We start from the raw sequence: 17,198 nt of genomic DNA, 5'->3' as shown, positions 1-17,198 counted from the left end.
TTCTTCAAGGACGTTCAGCTTTACTGAGGCTTAATATGCTAACTACTCCCCAGTCACAGCTCTACTGGACATGTTTGCTAGCTAGTAACAGATGCTGAGATTTGGTTATTGTCTTTGTCTGCTCTAACAACTTTATCAGTTAAGGATGTACTTATTTACCAAGTTCACAACTAGTAAATTTGGGACAAAAGACCCTGCCCCGAAATAGCATGGCATCACCCATTTATGGAAGGGTTTTACATGAGCCCAGCACATTATTAGCTTGGGACAACCCGAATATGCAGGAACTGTTTCTGAAAATTAGGGACAGTCCCTGCAAATTCTGAACTGTTGGCAACTATGGATGGTATCCACAGACACCTCCTGACCAGTATGGACTTTAATCTAGTTTTCTGCCTTGTTAAAGGAGAATTCTGGTATATAAAACTTGACTTCTATTGAAAGTATGTGGTGCAAAGTAAAATTCCTCAATATACAGTAAATCATTTTTTTCCCTACATAATCGCTCACCACTTATGGGCCTATAATGTGGTGTTTACAACACACTGGTTAGAGTTACAACTTGTAGCTTCATCTTGCTGGTTAAGCATGCTCAGTTCCAGCACTAGAAGATACAGGAGGTTGTAACTGGGAACTAATGTGAGAGACTCAGCAGAGAGGGAGCACAATATGAAATGCACAAGAGGGGGAGAGTTGTTCTTCAGCAGCCAGGGGAAGGGGGAACAGCTTAAAGGCTATGTACACCTTTGGGGGCAATTTTTTTTGTATTATTGCTTTGTACTCATGTTGAGCTAAAAATAATTTTTGCAATTGATCTTTCTTAAAATATATGGAGCCCTTTTTTCTGTACATAGATGAGATGCTCTACTAGCAGCCTGTGGATTTTCTCTCTTTTCCATTAGACAGGGAGCCAAGGGACTCCATATCTCTGCTCTATGACATTATAAACACTCATTATAACTCAGTTCTTATCTTACTGATAAGAATGTAGCTAAATAAGTGTTTATAGCCTCATAAGGTCTCTTTATATGGGATAACAATCTAGCAGATTGTCAGGAAGGAAGGGTTCCTCCCCGACCATCTGCTGATCGCTAGCGGAGGAGACCATTGCATTTACATTCAGCAATCTCCTCCAGCTCCTCCAGAGTATGGGGAGGAGCGATCGATAATGTCATCACTCTCAGCAGCAGATCACGTTTACACAGCACAATATGCCACTGGTAAACAATGATCTTTTGTGCTGCACAAACAATCCAATTACCCGATGAAAGGGTGTTTCGCTCGTTTATCAGGCAATCGGCGGTGCATTTACACCGCAAGATCATCGTGATAATTTGTTCAATTGTCAACTCGTGTAAAGGGCCCTTTAGTAGTTTAGAGATAAGAGATTTACTAGATGACCAGCACAAAGTGAAAGTAAAAGTACCAGTTACACAGTTTAAAAAAACTGTTAACCCTTTGTGACAGAACGGCTCAATATTTTTAATAAAGGCCAATTGAAAATATGATTTTTAGCCAAAAATGAGTACAATGCAATCATAAACAAAAATTGCCTCTGAAGGTGTACATAGCCTTTAAGATGGAGTCCTGGCCACTCTTGCGGCACTGAGGAGCACATAGGCAGCAACATGTGCCAAATAGGTTATTTTAGAGCATCTGTTTATTATGTAGTATAAATACTGTTCGTATGTGTGTAATGATTCTGCAGCCTTTAAAGTTTTTTTTCTGATGGCCAGAATACTTTCATACAATACCTCATCGACATTTACGTAGGAGTATGCCCTTGTATTTTGTTTTACCCATGGGGTCAGGGGTAGACTGACTATTAGGGTAATGATTGAGGGTCCATGACCTGAAGGAGCCTACAGCACTCAATGCTTAAGTGTAGGACCTAGACCATTCTCAGTCTGCCCTTCAACTGGAACTTTTGAGTGTTCAGTAACAGAGGATGGCCCTTTGGCTATGTCCCTTACTAGTACTGAATACTTGCAGCACCTGTTCTTTTGGGTAGCTTCTGGTGGGTGTTGAGGGTCATAAGAAAAAATAACAACTGCTACTATAAGCACAGTATGTAAATTGATTGCTTGTCTTTCTTTTTGCTATTATAATTAGTGTTGGGCGCAAATATTCTAATAGCCAATATTAATCGCGAATATCGGCACTTCGAGAATTTGCTAATATTTAGAATATAGTGATATATATTCGTATTTTCGAATATTCTAGATTTTTTTTCATCTGAACCCATGATCCCTCCCTGTTTTTTGCTTGTGGGCCAATGAGAAGGCTGCAATGTCTTTGTCTGAGCTTAGCAGCATCCCTAGCAACCAATATATATATATATTTTTTTTTTTAAGTAATTGACTATGCAGCTCTATAGTGTAGTGGTTAAGATTCTTGGCTGTAATGTAGAAGGTTGTGAGTTCGACTCCTGCCAGAAACTTTTCAGAAATAGAGGCTAAATTAGATTTAAATACACTGGGTGTCCCCAAGCACTGACTCCATATATGGACATAGCTATATATGGAGTCAGAGCAGGGACTCCTAAGCCGAACTAGAGTCCCGCCACCCTATCCTCTTCAGAGCAGGGGGTGCCTGGTTTAATGCTCGGGTTCTCCCATTGACTTCCATTGTGCTCTGTAGAGGACCCGAGCATCGGGAAGTGTTCTACTCGAGCACCATAGCACACGAGCACTTTGGTGTTCGACCAACCAATCGCTAAAATGAGGAAAGAGAAGCGCTGTCTCTCTTTGCTGCTGAAGACGAGCCTAATAGAAAGTCTATGCAATTGCTTCTATCTCCTTGTTTTGGTGATCAACGGGGGACTCAGCACTCGTACTCCCATGATCCAAACATTTGATATGTCACTATGATATTTTTTTTAAAGTATAAGTTTTTTTTTTTTACTTATTCCCACTGATCAAGAACAGGGGTCCTGTCTGACCCTGTAAGAATAAACCTGAACATTATTGCCCTGATTTATTAAAGTCGGCATGTGGTACACTGGTCTTGATAGGGCCTGCACTGCTGGAGGAGGCGCTTAATTTATGACGAGAAGTTGGACATGTCATATATTAAATGCCTTCTCTGCAGTCCATGGGTCATACTGAAAATTGCGGCAGTTCATACATTTTAGTCATTATTTACTTTTTTCTGGTGGAAATAATGATAAATGTGGCCCTACCCACACCCCACCTTCACCACACCCCTTTTCCTAAATTTGGTGAGGGTGGCGTAAAAATGCCATTAGCTACTTAAAAAGTTGCAATGGCATTTATAAAGTTGCATAACCAGGACTTTTTAATGCCAGAAAACTTGCATAGGGGGAATGATAAACTTCCCCCTATGTTTTCACCTAGCATCAGCTCTACTTCCATCTATCAGAATCCAGTTCTTAAAACACTGTTGAAACATACAGTCAAAGGATCGGGTAGGACAACCAAGTTCTTCAACAGACCAGAAAACATAAACAAAAGGGAACAAACACGGTTCAAGTATTTGTGGTCTTCTGAAGTCGAAAGAAAAAGACAGACCGTTCGCGGCTCGATGGTCTCCAAGAAAGCCATTGTACAGAAGGAGAGAACAGACAAAACGCTGCTTGTGGTGTTTTTGGAAAGTGCTCCACTAAGAATGACACAACACATACTTGCTCAGTTTTGTCTGCCTTGCAGTTTCCATTTTGCGAAATAAGCTTAACAACTTAATAGACATAGTCTTCACTTCTCAAAGCCATTGAGACTAGATAAATTAGAGGACTCTGACGTGGGATGGCTTACACAGAGAACTTGCCTTTCAAGAGGTTGTACAGGATCATAGGTATATGGCTGCTTTCTTCCAAAAACAGCTCCATGCCTGTCCACAGGTTGTATGTGGTATTGCAACTCAACTCCATTATTTACCTCAATTCAGCAATTATTATTTTATTTATTTAGCGCCAACATATCCCGTAGCTCTGTACAAAGATTGTTGTTACTTACACCGATAACTACTTCACAATCCAAATTTCAAATTAACCTATCTATGTTTTGGAGTGTGGGTGGAGACTGGAATGTCCTGAGTCTACATGGGGAGAACATACAAACTTCATGCAGATGTTGCCTTTGGTCAGATTTGAACCCAGGACTACAGTAATAGAAAACCAAGTAATCGGCCTTCAATGTCACCTTTTTAAATGCCCTGTTGGGTCATACTTATATAGCAGAGTGCAGCTCCCGTGATTGGAACTCATCCAAGAAACCTGCACATTTGACCCCCACAGATTTTAATTAACATCTAAGGTTTCAACAATTAGCTGGTGTTGCCTTGGACATATCAAACACAATCTAACCCATAACGTGTGGTTTATGCATCAGCACAGTAACTCAAATGTTGATGACGTTCGACAAAGGGGAAACCACCGATCAGCTGTTTGAGAAGGCAACGGTTGTCCTTTAAGTACTGCGACCTTCTCCATGCTCACCAAGTAAAGCGCCGTACATTGTATAGAGGCTGTGCTTGGTATCGCAGCTCAGTCCGATTCATTTCTATGGGGCTGAGCTGCGCCTAGGCCATATGAATGATGAACATGTTGTCACTTGGCCTAGGGTTAGCTGAGAGAAGCCCGCTGCACTACTGCGAGCACCGCTGCCTTCTCATACAGCAGAATGGCGGGAGTTCTGGTTGTCAGACCCCCACCGATCAGATCTTGGAAAATCCCTTTAATGTAAAACTTGCAGTGGACTGAACATTTTTGGTGTTCCTCACATCCCAGACCCAAATAGATTAAAGTGGTTCTCTACTTTCCCTGCTTTTTAGAATGATTCCGTAACAATAAACTGTTCACAAAGCGCCCTCTGCATGGATCCCCAGCGATCATCTATAGGGAAACCTGACAGTGTGTTCAATTTCCCTGCAGCACCACCACAGGAGAAATGAGACATTACACAGCGCCCATTTAAATATATAGATTACCTTTGACAGGACAGATCCTCAAGAGTGTGAGACGCTCTTTGTAACAGCTTTGCACTTTGAGCAAGAGATGAGGAAGGGTTGTGAACCATGGTAGTAAAATAGTTAGGAAAGGGGAGGAGGGTCCATTTCATGCTTGCTCTGGGGGCCCCCAATTGCTAGTCATTACCAAGTAGATAAGTTCTGTTTAGGCATCACTAAGGATTAGTTTGGGAATCTCCGCTCTATGCCAAGAAATGACTCTTGTATAAATACCGTGTTTACATGAGTTTTGGCACAGGTAAAACACACATCATCTCCACACAATACTGTTGGGCAGCTCAATAAGATTACTAGAGGCCGTAAAGTAAAAGGAGATTGTCTTTGCTGCTCACAGACCTGCATCTTGGCGGCTTCATTCACAGATCATTATGTAATTATATGAACAAGTTACTGCTATGCTACTTTATGGAGCGTTGCCTGCCAGTGAACTGAATCTACCCTTTCAGTGCCAGATGGCAACCTGTCTCTAGCAACTAAGAGGTTAAGCAGCCAAAAATGTGACTGCTGGAATAGAGACTCCACTTCTTGTCTGATGTCTAGACAATAAAGACCAGATTTGGATGGATTAGATTGAAACAGGAGGCTTGTTTTCCATATACTGTAACATGAGTTTTATAGGATACCATGATAGATTTACAGCCATCATACCAAGGGTCTGCATGGAGCACAGAATGTGCTGTGCACATGTAATGGATGAGTATATGTGATGCCCCAGCACATCATGAATGCTTATATGTGATGCCCCAGCACATGTAATGGAGGAGTATATGTGATGCCCCAGCATGTCATGAATGCTTATATGTGATGCCCCAGCTCATGTAATAGGTGACTATATGTGATGCCCCTGCTCATGTAATGGATGCTTACATGTGGTGTGCCAGCACATGTAATGGATGAGTATATGTGATATCCCAGCACGTCATGAATGCTTATATGTGATGCCCCAGCACGTCATGAATTCTTATATGTGATGCCCCAGCACATGTAAGGGATAAGTATATGTGATGCCCCAGCACATGTAATGGATGAGTATATGTGATGCCCCAGCACGTCATGAATGCTTATATGTGATGCCCCAGCTCATGTCATGGATGCTTACATGTGTAATGGATGAGTATATGTGATGTCTCTGCTCATGGAATGGATGAGTATATATGATGCACCTGCTCATGTAATAGGTGACTATATGTGATGCCCCTGCTCATGTAATGGATGCTTACATGTGGTGTGCCAGCACATGTAATGGATGACTATATGTGATATCCCAGCACGTCATGAATGCTTATATGTGATGCCCCAGCACGTCATGAATGTTTATATGTGATGCCCCAGCACATGTAATGGATGAGTATATGTGATGCCCCAGCATGTCATTAATGCTTATATGTGATGCCCCAGCTCATGTAATAGGTGACTATATGTGGTGAAACTGTAATGGATGAGTATATGTGATATCCCAGCACGTCATGAATGCTTATATGTGATGCCCCAGCACGTCATGAATGCTTATATGTGATGCCCCAGCACATGTAAGGGATAAGTATATGTGATGAGCCAGCACATGTAATGGATGAGTATATGTGATGCCCGAGCACGTCATGAATGCTTATATGTGATGCCCCAGCTCATGTCATGGATGCTTACATGTGTAATGGATGAGTATATGTGATGTCTCTGCTCATGGAATGGATGAGTATATATGATGCCCCAGCTCATGTAATAGGTGACTATATGTGATGCCCCTGCTCATGTAATAGGTGACTATATGTGATGCCCCAGCTAATGTAATAGGTGACTATATGTGATGCACCTGCTCATGTAATAGGTGACTATATGTGATGCCCCAGCTCATGTCATGGATGAGTATATGTGATGTCTCTGCTCATGTAATGGATGAGTATATGTGATGCCCCTACTCATGTAATGGGTGACTATATGTGATGCCCCTACTCATTTAATGGGTGACTATTTGTGATGCCACCGCTCATGTCATGGATGAGTATATGTGATGCTCCAGCTCATGTCATGGATGCTTACATGTGGTGTGCCAGCACATGTAATGGATGAGTATATGTGATGTCTCTGCTCATGTAATGGGTGACTATATGTGATGCCCCAGCTCATGTCATGGATGCTTACATGTGGTGTGCCAGCACATGTAATGGATGAGTATATGTGATGTCTCTGCTCATGTAATGGATGAGTATATGTGATGCCCCTACTCATGTAATGGGTGACTATATGTGATGCCCCTGCTCATGTAATAGATAAGTATATGTAATGCCCCAGCTCATGTAATGGGTGACTATATGTGATGCCCCTGCTCATGTAATGGGCGACTATATGTGATGTCCCAGCACGTCATGAATGCTTATATGTGATGCCCCAGCTCATGTCATGGATGCTTACATGTGGTGTGCCAGCACATGTAATGGATGGGTATATGTGATGCCTCTGCTCATGTAATGGATGAGTATATGTGATGCCCCAGCTCATGTAATGGGCAACTATATGGGATGCCCCAGTTCATGTAATGGATGAGTATATGTGAAGCCCCAGCTCATGTACTGGATGAATACATGTGATGCCCCAGCACACGTAATGGATGGCTATAAGTGATGCTTAGCATGTGCAAAAGATGATACCAAACAAATGTAATGGCTGTACATTGGATGGCCAACATACTGTAGGTCAGTGATCAGCAACCTCAACACTCCAGCTGTGGTGAAACTTCAAATCCCAGCATGCAAACACGCTCAGCTGTAATTTTTACTCCTATAAAAGTGAAAGGAGCACTCTGGGAGTTGTAGTTTCAGAACACCTGGAGTGCTGGAGATTACTGATCCCTGCTGGAGGTAATGGTTGAATATAGGAGAATCTCAACACATGTCGTAGGTGAGTATATTGCATACACAGCACATATAATGGGTGTGTTTATGTGATGCCCAGCATATGCAATAGATAAGTATATATGGTATAAGAGTATATGTAGTAATGATAGCTAGACAGGTTGCTATTTAAAATGGTTAGATCATCCATTGTTACATGGCCAACTATTCATTTGAATGGCTACCACAGGGGAGATAGACGGGAACTGTTTTTGCCAAATTTTCATTTTCACAATTTTTTTAAAGAATATTAGCTCTAATTTCCAGTTTATCAGTGCGTTCTTTTCTATTAAAAGCTTGAATTCTTTCCCTTTTAGCCACAGTTGGTGGATAATCTGCTAGAAGATAATTTCTTTATTGAAAAGATAATAGCGCAATAAATAAATAATGGTTAAACTGTATCTGTTACCTGATAGTATTATCTCTCTGGACCTGCGAGACTCTCCACAGTTCTGGCACCAGCAAATGGACCTTAAATTATCATTTCTGGCATCGATAACAAAAGAGGCCACTATGCTAAGACTCACTAAGCTCAGCATACCTGAGATGCCTCATATTATTACTGATTTTTACAGGTTGTTTTTTTTGCAAATGTCTTCAGACCATTGGAAATGTCTCATCAAATTAACACTACCTTGATATGTGTGGTATATTAGTGTATTGCTGCAGAATTAATACAGAACAAGAGGCAATTAAAAAAAATTACAATTCAAAGATTACCCTGTACTGTGAGGGTCATAAAACAAATGAGAATCACCCTCACGGGGGGTTTCTTGCCATCCTCTGGATCAACTTGCAGGATAACAGGCCGAACTGGATGGACAAATGACTTTTTTTCAGCCTTATGTACTATGTTACTATACCTGCTCATGGGTTGTATGTGGCATTGCAGTTCAGTCTCATTCAATTCAATTCAGAGCGGCAATCTTTGAAATAAAGAAGCCATGATTTTCTAATCCTGGACAACTCCAACTGTGGCAGGGGTACATTAAGAGCATTCTGGGCCCTTGGACTAGTTATCAAAAAAAATAGGGCCCCCTGCACCAAAAAAAAAAAGGCCTCCAATCTAGCCAATTCAGATATTGTTTTTCTCATCATTTGAATATACACTCACCTAAAGAATTATTAGGAACACCTGTTCTATTTCTCATTAATGCAATTATCTAGTCAACCAATCACATGCCAGTTGCTTCAATGCATTTAGGGGGGTGGTCCTGGTCAAGACAATCTCCTGAACTCCAAACTGAATGTCAGAATGGGAAAGAAAGGTGATTTAAGCAATTTTGAGCGTGGCATGGTTGTTGGTGCCAGACGGGCCGGTCTGAGTATTTCACAATCTGCTCAGTTACTGGGATTTTCACGCACAACCATGTCTAGGGTTTACAAAGAATGGTGTGAAAAGAAAAAAACATCCAGTATGCGGCAGTCCTGTGGAAAAAATTCCTTGTGGATGCTAGAGGTCAGAGGAGAATGGGCCGACTGATTCAAGCTGATAGAAGAGCAACGTTGACTGAAATAACCACTCGTTACAACCGAGGTATGCAGCAAAGCATTTGTGAAGCCACAACACGCACAACCTTGAGGTGGATGGGCTACAACAGCCGGGTACCACTCATCTCCACTACAAATAGGAAAAAGAGGCTACAATTTGAATGAGCTCACCAAAATTGGACTGTTGAAGACTGGAAAAATGTTGCCTGGTCTGATAAGTCTCGATTTCTGTTGAGACATTCAAATGGTAGAGTCCGAATTTGACGTAAACAGAATGAGAACATGTATCCATCCTCTAATGGCTACTTCCAGCAGGATAATACACCATGTCACAAAGCTCGAATCATTTCAAATTGGTTTCTTGAACATGACAATGAGTTCACTGTACTAAAATGGCCCCCACAGTCACCAGATCTCAACCTAATAGAGCATCTTTGGGATGTGGTGGAACGGGAGCTTCGTGCCCTGGATGTGCATCCCTCGAATCTCCATCAACTGCAAGATGCTATTCTATCAATATGGGCCAACATTTCTAAAGAATGCTATCAGCACCTTGTTGAATCAATGCCACGTAGAATTAAGGCAGTCCTGAAGGCAAAAGAGGGTCCAACACCGTATTAGTATAGTGTTCCTAATAATTCTTTAGGTGAGTGTATATAGACACACAAACACACATACATGGAACTTGGAGGGTAGGTTGTTACAAACAACTTTCTCAAATCCTTCGGTAATCCCAGACAGACTAAATGAGGATGAGATCGGGCCATATCATCACTTCCATTTGCATTTCAACAAATTAAGTTAGGGATTTGGTCAGGATTAATGAAGTTCTCAGTGCTGAGAAATGCAGCCAGGTATTTATCCATCATGCAGTACCATCGTGGAGGCATCTGATTGGCTCCAAATGTATTCCTCTGCAGGACAACAACCCAAAACATACAGCCAATATCATTAAGAACTATGTTCATATTAAGAAGAACATGAAGCCGTGAAAGTGATTATAAGGCCCCCATATAGCCCTGATCTCAACATCGAGTCTTTCTGGGATTATATGAAGAGACAGGAGGAGGAGCAAGAATACATCCACATAAGATCTGTAGTTAGTTTTCGAAGATGTTTGGAACAACCTCCCTACCGAGTTCCTTCAAAAACTGTGTACAAGTATACCTAGAAGAACTGATGCTGAGCATTCTTACTTTGCAGCATTTCCCCACATCTGCCTGAAACTTTTGTACAGTACAGTAACAGTACAAACCATATAATACAAGCTCATGGTGCTTGTTTTTACGCACAATTGTGGGGGTGTTCTTGGGGTTCTCATCTTTACACTGTATCCAACAGTTTGTTTTTGGCCATCCCGCTCCCCGCAGCAGCCCATGTCTTCTACCTCACTAAGATAAAGGCAACACAGTTGTTGTCCTATTACTATTTTGTAGAACTCATGAATTAGCTTCCACCCATTTCCCTTTTATCTATATATGTGATGATCCGACTATGGTCCAAAAATGCATTCCAGCAGGTATCTCCCTATGAAATTACCTCTAGTTTGTAGATGAATTTCTAAAACTATTGCTGGCTATGGCTTGAGCATAATGATCATATATGATATTTGTCCCTCTTCTTTCAGGCTGCCAACCACAGACTGATCATATTACCTACTTGATCTATAACAGGGTAGCAAGATTGAAAAAAATAATATGTCCATCAAGATTGTAGAAAACACCATGGAGAATATCATGGTATAACTACTGCCAAGCTGTCGTCAATACAACTTTGAACTGAACAATCAAATCTGTCTATGGATACAATGTATAACAACCACAGTGTTTTGAATGTGGATATCAGACAGTCTATTGCTAGCAACTAGTCTGTCTTAAGTTGACTATACACTTAAACGGGTTGTTTAGTTTTAGCAAAAAATAAAACATTAAAAATAAAATAAAATAAAAACAAATAGACAATGCTGGCAAATGACAAATAATAAATGCAGTATTACTTACCTAGTAGATCCAATGCCACAGTTCCAGTTTTCCCTTCTAGGCTTTGTGTATGTGGCTGCATCAATTAAAGTTACTGCAATGCTGAGGCCACTGATTGGCTGCAGCAGTTATGTTTCCTCAATGTGATGCCATCATTGCAGCCATGTATACAAAGTTTATTATTTTATTCCATTCCCCTGAATTGTATATTTTTTGCAGTCAGCTACTGCTCATAACCACCATAAATATGCAGAACTGACATTACGATTGGGGGAGACTCAGGACACCCCCATACACATGGCCACCTTCAGATTACTCTGATCTTCCAAGGAGAATGAAGATCTCATTCTCATCCTACCCTATCAGCCATATGGTTGTGAATAAAAACTTAGCCAAAGAACCTGTAGGTGGCGGCTGTACTTTGTGATACAAGCTGCTGTGTAGTCCCATCCTAAATACAGTGCATGTTATGGGGGTGTCTGAAAATTACAAAGAAGCCATCTTTTATTGTTGAAGCCTTTAGCATCACCCCAGCTTTACTGTCATCCATTCACAACTATGTGTTATTACTTAGACACACCTAACAACATCATGCATCATTTACAAACTCAACTACAACACAGAAGGAATGAAGACATATCCATTCATGCCTTCAAAGCTGTATGCTAATAAGGAATTGTTTGATGGTGACTGTGTAAAGGAAGCTATGACCATATACTATTGTGGTCCTCGTCATAAATGCTCATCAAGAGAAGAAGAACACAGAATGAAATATCTGACCATTCTTAATTTGTTCATCTATTCCAGGAGGCCCAGAAAATGAAGCCTTTGTTGTCTGACACCCCTATAAAATGGGTCTCCTGTAGTGATATCACTAAACCTACCTGAACTAAACTAAACCTACCTATCTCACTTAATAACCTTCTATCCCAATCTCCAAGTCACCAGTTTACTCTGCCCTATCAAGGCCATCTTATGCCCATCAAAGACTAAAGGGTTTAGGCTGGCCAACACCAAAAATTTTGACTAACAAAAAAAGGCCAATTTAGGTTGAACCTCCAAAAATGTTGGCATCAACCACTCATGGTCACTGTTGCTCAGCAGTGGATATGAGGTCACACAGTAGGCAATTTACCTCTCAGCTTCTCAACAATGTATTCTAAGAGGATTGAGCAGGGGCAGAACCCCTAAAGAATATTCATGAGCAGCCATTTTTATGGAGACGCACAGATAACATTTGGGGGGATTAAAATAAAAATGTATTGAAGAAAATAACCGTCATATAGTGACTAGCATACAATGTGAAAAATATATTATATAATTTTAACATAATTTGTAAAAAGGCATTGAAATACTTTAAAATAATCCAACTAGATACAACTAGACCTGCTCTTCCTTTGTAAACAAGGGTGCTGTAAGTCTACTCAGTAGATAAAATAATTTTGTGTTTGGGTCACAGGATTGTAAGCTGGTCAGTAACTTTAACCATCTCCAGATTAGTACTGAGTGAGCTAGGCAGATGCAATGTCATCTGACGTGTTAATGACAGATAATTGTGGGAAACACATCAAAGACAGGGATAAAATGATATACAAGTAGTGGACTGGAGAGAAGACAACAACTGAAGCAAGGCTGTTATCAATTGTTACTACATTCCAGAGCACAAACTATGCATAGTAAAGCAAAGAAACATCTACATTCACAGTAAAAAGCACACAACAATCACAACAACTAAGGCCACTAATTAGAACTTTCCATCAATTAGAATGAGAACACATCCTTTCCTTGAGGATCCATTGACTACATTAACTATCTCATGGTGATGCAATGCCACCGCTGAAATCAAATCAAGGGTGAAATGGGTTTGGGATTTGAATCAAGCATGTTTGCCCCATTATTTGATACTGCAGGGCAGTCCAAGATCATGGACATCCATCAGTGTTGTCTTCTAACCCATTGGATGATAGATATAAGTGCAATTCACCCGAAATTCTCCAAAATATCCCAATGACAGAGTATTGGTTCTTTAGTTAGAACCGGAAAAAGTCCATGTTTATGATCAGCCACTGATACTAACAGATAAATATAGGATCTTCCAAAAGCTGGGGTTCTTCAATACAGGCCTGAGATGGCAAGCAAGTACAGTCTATGATTATGTAAAAATCAATAGCTTTTTGTAAACCTAGATTTCTTGTGATGACAACACATTGTCAGATCCAAATAATATTTGTCTACTCTCTCCGAATGACCAGCAGTGTGTTGACTTAAACAGAGACTTCTTGGACCACAAATAGAGGAAAATATTATTTTTGGGGGTAACTATTATGAGGGTACTGCATTTGCTACTGTTATGGAGGCTATAGCGGTGACTGCTATGAGGACACTGTAGCCATCACCATTATGGGGGGACACTATTGTTGACATTGTTATAGGGTTATTACCACAGCTTTCCTCATGGGAACCTTGTCATGGAGTCAAAGTGGCTTTATTTTGGGGCACTGTTGCTGGCACTATTGGGGTTCTGGACAAAAAGTATGATGACATAGGCTTAGGCATTTTATAAAACATTTTCTTTGAAGATGTTTGTTAAGGTAGAAGATCACAACCAAGACTGACCCTTTAAACTCACAGGGTCATGAACTGAGAAGAATATTGCTACTTGACATTTCTGTGGAAAACTTTACATAAACATCCAAATAGATACATTCCTTAGCCATAGGCATCATCACTGCTTGTACAGATAAGTAACATCTCTTTATATATCCTAAGGCCTGAACTGTCAGAGGGACACATTCCCCAGCACCATAAAAGGAGTACATTTCCTGGAGCGTTCCCTCTTTTCCTTTGATAGGCTTTGGAGCCCAATGGAGGTCTACAGGCTATTTTTTTTAGCTTCACCTTAAATACATATACACTGACATTGTTTTCTCTGTTTCTCTTCCTTAAGCTTATTTAAAGCATGGGCATGTGGGCCAAGAAATGAACTTATGAAATCACTAGCTAAAATTTAAAGATAATTTTTACATTTCCAACTTCCTATTCAGTTGTGGTGGCTGTTTTGGCAAAAAATGACTGGAAGTACATCCATATTACAGAGGTATTCCCACCTTTTTTTTTACATGGCTAAAATGGAAATAAGCAAGTAAGGGTAGGTTAACAAAAAAATATTTTACTCATCAGTTCCTGCCCCCTGTAATGATAGAAATTGCTTACCTACTCGTAGCTCTTGTCCGAAGACCGTCCTCTCTCCAAGTGCTGAGCAATTCCATCTGGAGTAGCGGAACTGATACTGACATTCATTGATCCCCATCTGTGCCCCTTCTCCAATAACTATAATGGCATCCGGGCGGCTCTCGCAGATGGCTCTTTGCCGAGGCGCCAACCCTGGAATCCTGTTGCAGATTATATTTGCTCCCAAAGCCACCACAGATGACAAAGCTCTAGAAAGAAATAAAATTAGCTATCAGAGAGGAAAAAGGAAGTTTGGGTATACAACAAGTCCAGGAGTGAAAAACTGCAATGGAAATTGGGTGGCAACCCCTATGGGAGTTGAAATGGAAGCCATATTGATTATCACCCAGCTTTACTAAAAACATGGCTAAACAGAACTCGACAAGAGACAAAGGACAACAAGCCTCCTGCACAAAACCTTACAGATCAGAGATGACAATATCTGTAATATGTTGAATATATGGGGCCATAATTTATCAATAAACCTCAAATTTTACATTGCTTTTCATGTTATGGAGGTACACTATTGGGCACACAAACCTAGTCCCATAGTGACCCCAAGACCACACATTGCTAAGTGTCTTAAAGGGGTTGTCTCATCTCAGACAAAGGGGGCATATCGCTAGGATATGTCCCTATTATCTGATAGGTGAAGATCCCACTGCTGGGACCGACACCTATCTCCTAAACAGAGCTCTGCAAAATGATGGCTGGAGGACTCCAGTCTGGCCAGCACCAAGTGCCCTCCCCATAGAAATGAATGGGAGCGGACCGCACATGATGGCCACCGCTCCCATCCACTTCTATGGGCCCGACGAAAATAGCTGAGCCAGCGCTCGTCTATTTTCAGTGGCCCCACAGAAATGAATGGAGGGTGGCTGCGGATGTGCAGTGCGCCGTCCACCACTTGCGGGTCTCCATTCTCGGTGTAGGTCCCAGCGGTGGGACCTGCACCTATCAGACAATGGGGGCATATCCTAGTGACATGCCCCTATTGTCTGAGATGAGATAACCCCCTTATTATAAGTAGCTCATACAGTATACCTATATTGTCGAGCACCAGCATTGTTTGAGAGAACCTCCTGACATGTCTATTTTGATAACTACTTGTATTCTCCATGTAACAGTTCTGCAGCATCTATTCTTATGACTCTATGCTGTGCCATTCCTTCCTATTATTCCTGCTAGAAGTTATGAATTGCTAGCAGTTTCCAATGAATGTCCAGCTGGGTGTTACCAGTTGTGGGTGTGTCCCTATATAGTGTGAAACTGGCCGCACTGATTGGATAGTAAACAAGCAGTCTTTATTTTAGTCACTTGCACAAATGAGGCTGAAAGATCACACTGAAGTAGGTCCTCCAAAAAAAAATCATAAAGGTTTCAGATCGACGCAGCTCACTGAAATTGGGTAAAAGTACGTCAGAAGACAAAAGCTGCACAATGACCTTTTTGTGATAGCTTCAGCATAAATCGAAAGTTCTCAATCACCACATTCAATCACTGGGATTCAATGGTCCGGAACAGCCTCATCCACTTTTGGAGAGTTAAAGTACTTCACTATTTGTCTTTGCAGGAACACCCCCCAACTGGTAACACCCATCTGGACCTTCACTGCAAACTGTTAATAATTCATTCAGAAATTCTAGCAGGAATAATAAAGAATGGCACAACATAGAGTCATAAGGAGTATTGCAATTAGTTACTAAAACAGACATGTCAGGAGGGGTGACAGGTCCTCTTTACAGGATGTTACGGTTTCAACAAATAAATGTTGGGGCGAGTTTGCACTTGCGTTGGGGTACTCCGGTATAGGTTCCATTCATAACGGAATATGTCGACAGGACATGGTTTTCCGCACTGCATAACGGAAAGCAGATGGATCCGTTATGCTTGCACATACACTTATGATGGATCAAAACGGAATGGCTCTTAAAGGCTTCCATTTTGTATTCCGTCTTTCGAATTCCGTTATAAATGGAACCCATAATGGAATACCCTAATGCAAGTGCGAACCCTCCCTTATTTGAATAATACAGAGTTAAAAAAAAATTCCAATGTACTTAACGGTTTTCAAAAACTCTCCTTGCTGTCATTCAGGAGGAGCCTGACAGAAATCTGTCTTGGTCATGTGATGAAGACACAGGCGCAGAGCTCCTTACACTTATCAGAGACTTGTCTTATACCGAGCTGTACACTTCTGTGAGCATCACATGACCAGGACAGATTTTCATCTTCTGGAGGGAAGCAATGAAATTTCCCATTCATTAAATGCAAACAGAGATATTGAAAATTGTGAAGATCTGAAACCAAATGATATTAGAGAATGACATAACTTTTCATTGTACAATGATTAGGCTTCTTTGTGGAAATTACAATACCAATAAACCATAAATCAAAGCAATATCGTAAAGATGAAATATTCTCATTTAAACCCTAGAGCTTTGAAGGAAATGTTCTACCATGCCAGACTGCAAACACTATGGAATCTGTCCATTTAGGAGGCAAGTAATCACATGACTGGAAGTTCTGTTTCCCTTAGCCGGCAAAATGGATGCCTCTAATTCCCCCCAAAATATTTTTTTTTACAATGTTCCTTATGGAGAATGGCAAACATCTAATGAAC

General features: G+C 40.9%; 1 protein-coding gene across 2 annotated transcripts in view; it reads right to left on the bottom strand.

Annotated features, from left to right (window-relative positions):
• Positions 1–17,198, bottom strand: part of WNT7B (Wnt family member 7B) — a 111,417-nt gene that overhangs the window by 25,340 nt on the left and 68,879 nt on the right. For both annotated transcript variants that reach the window (XM_040439130.1, XM_040439129.1), the window contains exon 2: positions 14,558–14,784. In XM_040439130.1, the coding sequence (XP_040295064.1) occupies positions 14,558–14,784 (227 nt within the window). The remainder of the gene's footprint in view (positions 1–14,557; positions 14,785–17,198) is intronic.

This window comes from Bufo bufo, chromosome 1 (genome assembly GCF_905171765.1).
Source record: "Bufo bufo chromosome 1, aBufBuf1.1, whole genome shotgun sequence".
Classification (NCBI taxonomy): Eukaryota; Metazoa; Chordata; class Amphibia; order Anura; family Bufonidae; genus Bufo; species Bufo bufo.
Note: the sequence above shows the minus strand (reverse complement) of the source record. Positions and strands in the feature narration are given on the sequence as shown.